We start from the raw sequence: 10,651 nt of genomic DNA, 5'->3' as shown, positions 1-10,651 counted from the left end.
TTCTAAAGAAACTGATGTCATACGATGAAGATAGGCAAATATCAGTCAGGGCCCCTGACGCTGATTACAGGGTCCCCTCCAGGATGTGTTCTGTCTCCTCTACTTTACTCTCTCTACACCAATGACTGCACCTACGGTGAACCATCTATTAAACTGATGAAGTTTGCTAATGACACCGCCCGGATTGGCTATCCATTTGGTGCAACCCCAACAAGCTTAACTTGAATACCTTGTGAAGAGTAGAAAGGACTGTGGATTTTTGGAGACGTTCCTCACCTCCTACATCCCTAGTCATTAATGTCACTGTGAACAGAGTGGAATCATTTACATTTCTTGGCACAATTATCCCTCAGTTTTATCGAGCTGTTATTAAAAGCACCCGCACTTTCACCTTAACAGTTTGGTAAGTATGGCAGTGCATCTACTCTCTTAAAGCATAAACTGCACCATGTTATTGGGACAGCAGAAAAGACTGTAGGACTGAAACTGGACTGCACCAAGGTCCTGTATACATCATGGGTCAGGAAACATACCGGAAGTAAAATCAAAAACTAAGCAACCAAGGCAGAGTGGTGGCTCTGAGGCTAAAGATCTGCGCTGGTATCCAGAAGGTTGCAAGTTTCAATCCCGTCACTGCCTAAAAGAATCCTGCTCCGCTGGGACCATGAGCATGGCCCTTAACATGCAACTGCTCCAGGGGTGCTGTATATTGGATGACTCTGTGCTCTGACCCCAAGGGATATGCGAAAAATAACAAATTCCTAATACAAGAAATTGTACACGGTGAAGAAATATAAAAGATTAAAAAAACGTCTTTTAGTTATTAGCATTGAGGAAGCGTTACTGGTCACTAAAGGCAAGAACTACTAGACACAGGCACAGTTTCTTCCCTACTGCAGTCACTCCTCTTAAACAAGTCTCTGATTCACCTTTGTCTTTTCCTGATTTCTAAACTCCTTCATCCAATATAAATTATGTTTATTCTATAAAAACTGGACAAAAGGATAATTCTACTTAACTAGATTGTTTTATCCATTTGTGTTTTGTACACTTTATTTTTCACTACTACTGTATATAATGTAATGGTGTCATGTATTGTATATTGTGTTGTTTAACTGTATTTTAAAAATCATATTTTATGTAATATACAGTGATGTGAAAAAGAAAGACCACCTTCTTTTATTAGCTACTCAATCATGAGGTATATTTTATTCACATATTGTTTGTATATGCAGTCTTATTTATTATTGAAAATATAAATTACAAAATAAAGTTTGTTATGTGTTTTGTCAATTGAAGGTGAATTTTACTCATTTGAGGACTTAAGAATCGTAGATGATGATTGTCAGTTTTCTTGAGGTGTAAAGCATACAGTTACTGTAAATGAGGGCACACTTCCTTTTTCACTATCGTGTACAAATTCTACAAAAAGTATTATGTATGTGTATATTTATATGTAATTAGTAAAGTAATAGAAAGAAGTAAAAACATTTCTTTTAATTGTTGCAAAAGCACATTTAAAAAATAAAACATTTATAGTTTGCCAGGGTACATTTAGGTTATATAAAGTGGCAATTATATATAAATTAGAGCAGAACAAAAACCAACAATTCCGTCACATTTCTCGATTTTTATTTCTGTATATGAAAGGTAGCATTAGGACTTAGAGTGAAACTCTTACCTTGGACAGCCTCTATGCTCAGGGTCTGAATTATAATGCAGAGCTGCAGGACAAGCTGAGGAGCGCTTTCCAGAAAGGTGGCTAGCAAATGCAGCATGCTCACATCTGCATACTCATATACCATTTTCCAATAGAAGCGCCACTTGTCATTTTCCCCGCTCCGTCGGCTTCGTATGCCCAGGTAGATGGTGTGAAAATATCTAAAATGTGAGCAAAACAGAAAGATTGGATCAGTCTACTACTTTTTATTGATTGATTTCACTTCACAAAATTATTCAGGTGCTCCCAATAAAACCTTTACCCAAAACCTAATGTGTATTTGTGGCTTTTCTTTGTTGGTGATATTTGAGCATGTTTTGACACTCTTTTACTATTCTTTTTTTCTTGGTTCTTATTTTGATCCTTTTCTTTGTATATATTTTCACATCAGGACATTATAAAGTTTGTAAAGGAATATTATATCTAAAAAAGATATTGTTTAAAATATTACTTGGCCCACATGGCTTTTCTGATAGCCAAGAAAAAGTTCTAATCTCATGTTTTCATGTAAAACAGAGCTATGGAAGGCTATGCTTTAATGGGAGCTGGCAGTGACAAACGGTAGACAACAGCAAACGATATCTGTTATGACACCCGGCTGGGGTTCCTACCCGGCCAGGACGCCCAGGGAGACAGGAGGAGGGCTCATGCCTCCTCCTGACCACGAGGGGGCGACTGCCCTGGTTGTATTGGGGGCCACGGGTACAGGGCTTAGAAGCTCAACCCTGTAGGGACCTGTGGCCACCGCCAGGGGCTGTCGTCATGCCTGATGGACCCTGGACCCCAGCACTTCCGCCACACCAGGAAGTGCTGGGGGGAAGAAGAGAGGGAACACCCGGAGTGCTTCCGGGGAGACAGACGGCACTTCTGCCACACTGGGGCGTGTCGGTGGAAGATTGCCGGTGCACACCTGGAGCACATCCGGGTATGAATAAAAGGGGCCGCCTCCCTTCATTCGAGGCTGGAGTCAGGTGGAAGCAGGACGAGGTTGGAGAAAGAGAGAAGGAGGCGGTCTGAAGAAGGCAAAGTGTGGTTGGCCTGGACTTTGGGGGAGATTGGGATTTGTGTGGCACAAGACTTTGTAAATAATAGTGTAAATAAACGTGTGGTGGTGCAAATTAGCATGTCTGCCTGTCTGTATCCGGGGCTCGTTCCACACTGTCCATAAAACACTCTTTCCATTACTCATGTCGTATAATTCACGTCAAGTCATCCTGACGTACAGTCAAAATGTGAAAAGTTTTTTGCTAAAACATTGTTAAATCACCACAATAAATGAAGCCCTTTCACATGGGGTTACACTTTTCAATTTAAGATCCCCCTTTCCTCGATACACTTGCCATGTAGATTATGCAACTTGAGTGGATTATGTGACACAAGTAACATGAAATTTTTTTTCATGGACGTTTTGATATTGTTTGCTGTTGGACACTGCTCACTTCCATTAAAGCCTAAACTTTGTTATACATGAAAACATGAGATTAAAAATGTTTCTGGCCCATCAATTCAAACAATAGTGGGTATGTAACATTTAAAAAAATATAATTTTGGGTGGAGATTCATAGGTTGTAGTGCAACAGCAGCAGAGTTAATAGGGAGTGCGATTGCTATGTCTGTTTAAATAGAAGTGTCTATGCAACATAAAGAAATGGTGTGACGTTATGTCATTTAGTCAGGGTGGCAGGGAAGGACAAAAGGCTGTTGAGGAGTCTAACAGCTGGTGAAACAGGCAGGCCAAATGCTGTGGTACATTCTGCCAGACATCAGGAGGGTAAACAGTTAGTGGGGGAAGTGAGGGGGTCCTCAATAATGCTGGAAGCCTTGCAGACCCAGCATTTATGAAGAATGTCCTAGATGGAAGGCAGACGGTTCCAATAATTTTCTCCGCCATATATGTACTTTTCTTTGCATTGTTTAACAGCCTGACAACATTAGCTCTGCCATTTTGAGTTTTGATTGTTACGACACCACTCTGCACTTGCAGGCATTTGGTATCATAGCTGCTCTCTTATTTAAGAGCAAGATACAAGTTCAGTTAACGTTTGCCCTCTGTTTCGATAAAGGACATAACATTTTTTGTAATGAGAGAAAGTTAGTTTCACTGCCAATTTCTTTTCCAAGCGTTTTTGACTTTGGGCTTCACCTTCGTTTCTTCCTGACCTCAAACGTGTTTTTTTGTCATTTTGGTAGCCATTACTTTTCGTTCCCCAGCATATTGACCTTGGTGCTATGCTGACTATTCTTCCAGTTACACCCACAAGTGTCTCCTTCCTCATTCTGGTTATTTTCCTACTTTTTGATTGAGACTTTTATGGAAAAGTTTAAATCGTTTTTTTAAACTCTTAGTCAAGTAAATTAATGTTTATTTAGAAGGACTCTAAATTGAAGACAGACCCTCATTTTAAGAAGGGTTTAAATGGAAAGAAAATCCTTAGAGGATAAAGGAACATAATAGCAATCTAAATCTAATATGAAAAAGGACAAATTAGCAATTCAGAGTTTAGTTTGAAAAACAACAGAAGCCAAGTACTTATGAAGAGAATAAAAGGCAAATAAAAAGGTCAAGTGTTCAGAGGCAACAAAACAAAGCGATTAATCAAGACATTTGAGAAGAAAGAGTAACCCCATGTGGGGAAACAAGCAGAACTACTAGAGTGTGGAAAGGAAAAGAAGACCCGGTATCTAGAGCACAAGTGTGTGTAATACATTTACACACTCAGGTATGTTGTACGTGGATAAAGTAGCATAAAGCAGAGGGATTTTCAAGCATAGTAAACGGAGAAACCAAGAAAATCCATTCTTTGGAAATGAAAAGAAAATTCTGGTGTTTAAAAAAAAGAAAATTAGAATTTTTAGGGAGGTTAGAGAAACACGAGGAACAGCTTAGTGTGGGGAAAAGTTAAGGGTAACAACACAAAAACATTTCATTTAGTTTTGATAAGATGGCTCTGAAACAGACCTGGCCATGTTAAAGATTCTCAACAGGCACATAGCTCATTAAAGATTTACCGACTCTGACCTTGGCATTCGTGTCCGAGAAAATAGTTAAACGATTTACTGGGTACACAATCTGTACTGGCATTTGAATAAGGATTTATCTAGCATACAGGGAAGTTAACCTCAGCCATAGATGAACTTAACTTAGTAAAAAAATATCAGTTATAAATAATAGATGGGGGATTCATTTCATCATGAAAATGATATCAAGTATACATCTTAGTATTTAAATTGTTCAGAGAGCTGTAATATCATGAATGTACTGGATTCTGTGTCCTGTCGGCGTAGGAGAAAGCCCATTTAAGAAGCACATAGTGATTCACACACATAGAGTACATAGGCGAACACACAAAATACCAAGCATTTAACATGTTGCTTTAGCTACGATGGGATCTGAGAAACTAGTAAATTAAAAGATTTTAAGATTAATTTATGACATTCTACTTTAATGACAAAATAAACTACACAATTAAAGTGGAAATTTCGAGATTAAAGTTGACATTTCGAGCTTTTTTCCCACTGTGTCCCCTTTTTTTCTTTTCTCTGTACCCTAATAAGCTTGCATATGACACTCTGATGGTGGGCTACGACTCGCCTTTTCACTGTGACTTTGATATCTGACAACTTCTTTATTGTTTTGGGCACTGCGCGACTTTCTGAACTTGAACTTTTGATCAACTTCCTTTTGTTGTTTTATACAATTGCTTAAACCAACAAATAATATGTTTTTCCTTGCCTCCACTTGGCATTTGCTGATGTTCTTCTTTTTTCCCTGTGCTTTTGGCATTGTCTTTTTACAAAACGCTGAACTTAAGGGAATATTCATATTGATTTGCATATTCAAAGAGGCGTAATTCCCGGGGCAGCAGTGGAGGTGCGTGGAAGTTGGCTTACGCACGTTTTTCTGCATCTGAGTTTTTTTGTGCGTATGCACATTTCGACTTTTGTCTGTACGCCATGTTTTAGTGTGAATTCCACGCACGGCATTATGCATGAGGCCCCGGGTCTTACAAATTCCTAAAGCATCAATAAAGCAGATCCAACAGAATTTGTACAGCTAAATGGTGAATCACGTACAGGAGGAGTGCATTTAGGCAATGAGGTTTGAGAACCTGGAACAAACTACCAAGTCAAGTAGTTGAAGCTGAAACCTTGACAACCTTTAAGAAGAATCTTGATGAGAGATTGGGACAGCTTAGCTATTAGCTAAACAAATGAGCCTCGTGGACTGAATGATCTCCTCTCGTTTGTCAAATTTCTTGCGTTTTCATGTCCTAATGTCATTAAGAGATTTGTGATAAAATAGTAACAAATGTTGCATTATGCTTGAAAAGTTATTTTATTATCATTGTCAATGTCATATAAAGTTTTATTAGTAATAAAAGAATAACAAACATGATATTACTTTTGGTATTCTATGATTAGTGTCAATGTCATTAGATGTTTGAATAGTAATAAAAGAATAACAGATGTTTTATTACTCATAAATGTTACTTTACTATTATTAGGGAATCCTATTAAAGAACACTACTGATCAATTTAAAGGTTGTCCTGATAATGATCTCAACTGGCTGAGATGTAAAATTCCATGTGTGTAATATGTTCATGAAAGCAGGTCTTACCCTGTCTGTTGTTTCTCTAGACATATGAGGATTTCTTTTTGAACAATTTGCATTTTGACAAAAATATCTGGGGTACGAATGGAAGAGTATCTTGGTTTCAGTGCACTGCTCAAAGAACCAGTAGTACAACACTTTTTTACCTGATGCTGAATTGTGCATTTCACATGGGCAATTGCGCTTAGATATTGTTCCATGATTCCCTTATGTGTTGGCATGGAGGAAGGTGCATGAGCATACAGATCCAAAATCAACGTACGCTGCTCCAATGGACACAGCCTGTCTTCTCTTCAACAAGCACAGAGATACTGTAACAGAACTAATAAAATGGAGGCCCACTAACTTCAACTGACTACATTTGGTCTTGCTAAAACCAGGGAGGAGGTCCTTACAAGGCACAAGGCTTCTTTTTTGTTTGTTTTGTTTGTTTGTTGTAAAAGAAACAACACTAAACAGCAAACTGTAACTGGATTGACCTTTACTGGTATATTTTTATTAGGTGTATATTGGAAAATATTTAATTTATTTTCTGCACACTTGCCTGTATATGTTGAAAATGGTCTAATCACTTTAATAAATAAGTTACAGTGGTTCATGCCTGCGTAAATAAGTATAAATATAATGGACCATGAACTTCGAAAACAAAATATGGCTGTTTCAGAATAATAAAATGGCTGGTAATGGTTTTCAAGTGGAATTATAGGCTGAAACACGCAATAAGTTCTGCTTGTCACAGTCAAGTGTGGTCCACTTTACTAGTATATTTTTTTTAATCTACATCAAGGTAAGTTATTTTCTTTAACACCTTCCGCATGCTGTATGATTGTCCATACCAGTGTATGTGGTGTTAACAAAACATGGCTACTTTGTGTTTTCACCTTAGCTTCTCTTCCAGCTACAAGCTTGAATATAGGCAGTGGACTGACATACGATTTGGGTTGAGGAGCACAACTAAAAGTAAGAAGTTATCTTCACTTAATGCTTAAGTATCACAAAATATCATGATTTTTGATGCACTAGCTCTTGAATGGAGTACTCACCAATTATTCTTTTATTTTATAATTCAAGAAGGATACATTAGCTTTACTTTCTTAAAATGGAAAATGAGATATCAGCTTGATCTTGTTAAACATTGTTCAGATCGCTCATAGACAGTAAAATAAAATAGACAAATACAAGGCATCAACCCTCCTTAATCGCTTATCATTTTTTAGGGAGGTTGTATAAGTTATGGTTAAATGAGCTAAATGCAGCTATAAAGTTTTACTATGAGACATATAAAGTGATCTGGAAGGTATCCACCATGAAATTTGCTATGTAATGCATAGCTCAACCTTTGAAGCAGTTCCCATTGTTTGCTTGTTTACTCTTGATCCTTTGGGACATTTTCTCCTTATCTCACCTTGTCTTTGGAATAAGACTGACTTGGAATAAATTACATTCCAGACAGCAGCTGATTCTATTTGTGTTTTGTTTGCACAGATGCAGCAACATCCTTATGGACTCTCAGGTATCCCAAACAAACAGCATGTCTGCCAACAAGCCAGGCTAATTTCAGTCACTTGGCTTAAATGTAGTGCCATGTGTTATAACCTTTTGGTCAATCATTAAAACTCATTCTTGTTTAAATTATATTCTTGCTACATTTTAAATATTGTTTGTCTATAAATTTGTTATGTATGTATTATGTCACTGTTCAGTTATGCACCCTGTCCCCTTAAAATTGAGCATCAGGGGGCAGGGCCACCGTGACAGAAGATGGGCACCAGGAGTGCTCTCTGCCTATTTATTCAAATCAGGCCCTCCAGATTGGCATTGAGACTTGTGAAATCTGGATAATTGTGAGCAACCTCAAGATTTTTTTTTTTAATAATCTTTTTTGACTAATTATTTCGATTTCAGACAGACATTGTTAGCCATGGGTTGCCTTTTTAAAACTAATTTCATGGTCCTTTTTTTTACATGTTTTGTGATTACTTTCCTTTATATATATGAAATCTTTGAAATCCAAAGAATGTTGCTTCATTTTTCTCCTGAAGACTATGGTTTATGGTAATCTTTGCCTCTAAATGGTAATTTTGTGATACTTTTTAACTTTACAAGCCTGAGCCTCATTTAAAAGCCAATGCAGGCCTTTTGAGTTTAGGGACATGCTGTCTGGGGTGAGGTCTCCTGTGGGTTTCCAGATTAGGGGACTACCAATCTAATTTGGGGTATTTTTGAGGCCTGCACATTTTTTAATGTGGTTTGTATGACTATTTCATAACAAATTCACAGTTAGCCATGAATGTGAGTGTGCTTGGATGGGTGCATGTATATAATAAACAGATCTTGAAATGTTTTATAATATAGGTGCTTAATCCAGTTAGGCATCAATAAAAGTCTCTATAATGAGCAACAAGGTTATAGTAAAATATTTTTTTACTCAATGGCAGTGAATGCCTGTTTCCTTTAAAAAAACTGCAGCTTTTCTAAGACTATGTCATCATACAGAGCATATATTTATTTCTTCCTTGCACAATATTATGAAAGCAACCTGAAAGCTAAAATTAACAGCTAGACGATTTACACTCTTTCACCAGTAACAACGGCATTTATTCATTAGGCTATGATAAGTTATAAAGGAAAAATCTCCATTAGGTCAGAAGAGAAATTGTCTTTAAAGCTAGAAAATGTTCATGAGCAGGATGTCTCCTAAATGATCACTATGGCAAAAAAGGATTAATTTGTGTAACTCTAAAAGATCCCTTAATTGTGAAGAATGGAGAACCATACTAATTTATCAGTTTCTAATGAGGTAATATGCCTCATATCAGCATTTTGGGAACAAGTTTTATTATTATAACCACTCCCAGTTAGCATGCCACAGGCTTAAATGGTGGACGTTGAGATGCAGAACAGATTATAGTGACCTTCATGCTATTCTCGCTATGCAGTGAAAGTACTGTAGTGACACCTGGGCGACTCACTGTTCATACCCAAAAATGCATTCCTCAGAATTGTGTCCGAAAAATTCTTAAAAGAATACTCCACCCAAGAATGATATTTTGTTATGTTACTTACCCCATGTAGTTTATACTAATGGCCAAAAAAAATTTGAATCTCACATTGTCGTGCAGAATGAAGAAAAAAAAGTTAATGATATAACAAATATATCATATACTGTACTAGCAAAATACCAGCGCTTCGCAGCAGCGATGTACTGCTTTAAAATTTTTATTAAGAAGAAAAGTAAACCTTTTTAAACTGAGGGAAAATATACCAATAATTATTTGCTAAGGATTTCTTTGTATACCACGTTGTCAGTTCGGCCCGGTTGTAATATGACCAAGTTGTGCGCTGAGCTCACTCTTGCCTTTGCCAATATGGAGTGCTGTGTCGGTATGTGTTTGTCAGAAGACAGCGACTATTTCCAACACTGAATCTGATTGGATTGTTTACACGTCTATCAAGGTATGCACTCTATTTATTTCATTTCTATTGCTTCATTATTACGTGAGTAACACATCATAAATTGGGGCCCCATCGATTAGAATCTCCCTGTACTATATATGAAATGCTGTAGATACAAAGAAAAATGATTACGATATTGCACTGCCAAAAAACTGAGTAGCGGAAGATTTTGGAAATGGACCAGGAGAAGAATTCAGTCAAAAAAAGAAAAAAGATGTTAACCACGGAAAACTAAATCAGTTGCCAAAACACTGAACAAGAATTGTACTCAAGAAAGAGTTTCAATAATTTCACAGTTAATAGGATAAAGAATAATGTGCCCAAAAGGTCTTAGTTTTAATTCAAATTTCAGATAACAAGAGATCTGTCTCATCAGTATATAAGGCATTCCATCAATGATGTCAAATGCAGTGACCTCCAAAAACACATCACATGGAAGCTCGGAGTGGCATCTGAATGCTGCAATTCCAAAAATGGAGGCGTCCATAAACATAATATTTTGGTAGTGCTAAATATCAAAAGTTTAAGAAATATAGTACACTCTATTCCAAAGGCAATAAACAGCCAAAACACCTAGCTATAAATGCTCCATGATACTCAAAACTCCAATGTCAATACAGGAATTATGTAAAAAAATTATTAGCACAGTAATCATTTTTTAAAGACATCTGACTTTCCTGGTTTTGTTTTTGAAAATACATTGGTCTACTGACATTTTCCTGATTTACTATTTCACTGACAAAACGCATCAGAGCCCAAAGAACAGAAATGGAACAATAAAGGGTCGTAACAGAAACATGTTGTCAAAATGCGCATTCGCTTCCTCAAGAGGGACCCCCCTGACAAGTCTTACTCGTTCCAT

The 10,651-nt window shown here is 37.1% G+C and overlaps 1 protein-coding gene across 1 annotated transcript in view; it reads right to left on the bottom strand.

The window, feature by feature from the left end:
• Nucleotides 1-1,345: 1,345 nt before the first annotated feature.
• xkr4 (XK related 4) overlaps nt 1,346-10,651 on the bottom strand; it is a 349,314-nt gene continuing 340,008 nt past the window's right edge. The window contains exons 2-3 of the mRNA XM_051929358.1: nt 1,682-1,881; nt 1,346-1,422 (exon numbers count right to left, since the gene is read on the bottom strand). Coding sequence (XP_051785318.1) covers nt 1,346-1,422; nt 1,682-1,881 — 277 coding nt within the window. The remainder of the gene's footprint in view (nt 1,423-1,681; nt 1,882-10,651) is intronic.

The sequence above is a fragment of the Erpetoichthys calabaricus genome, chromosome 6 (genome assembly GCF_900747795.2).
Source record: "Erpetoichthys calabaricus chromosome 6, fErpCal1.3, whole genome shotgun sequence".
NCBI lineage: Eukaryota > Metazoa > Chordata > Cladistia > Polypteriformes > Polypteridae > Erpetoichthys > Erpetoichthys calabaricus.
Note: the sequence above shows the minus strand (reverse complement) of the source record. Positions and strands in the feature narration are given on the sequence as shown.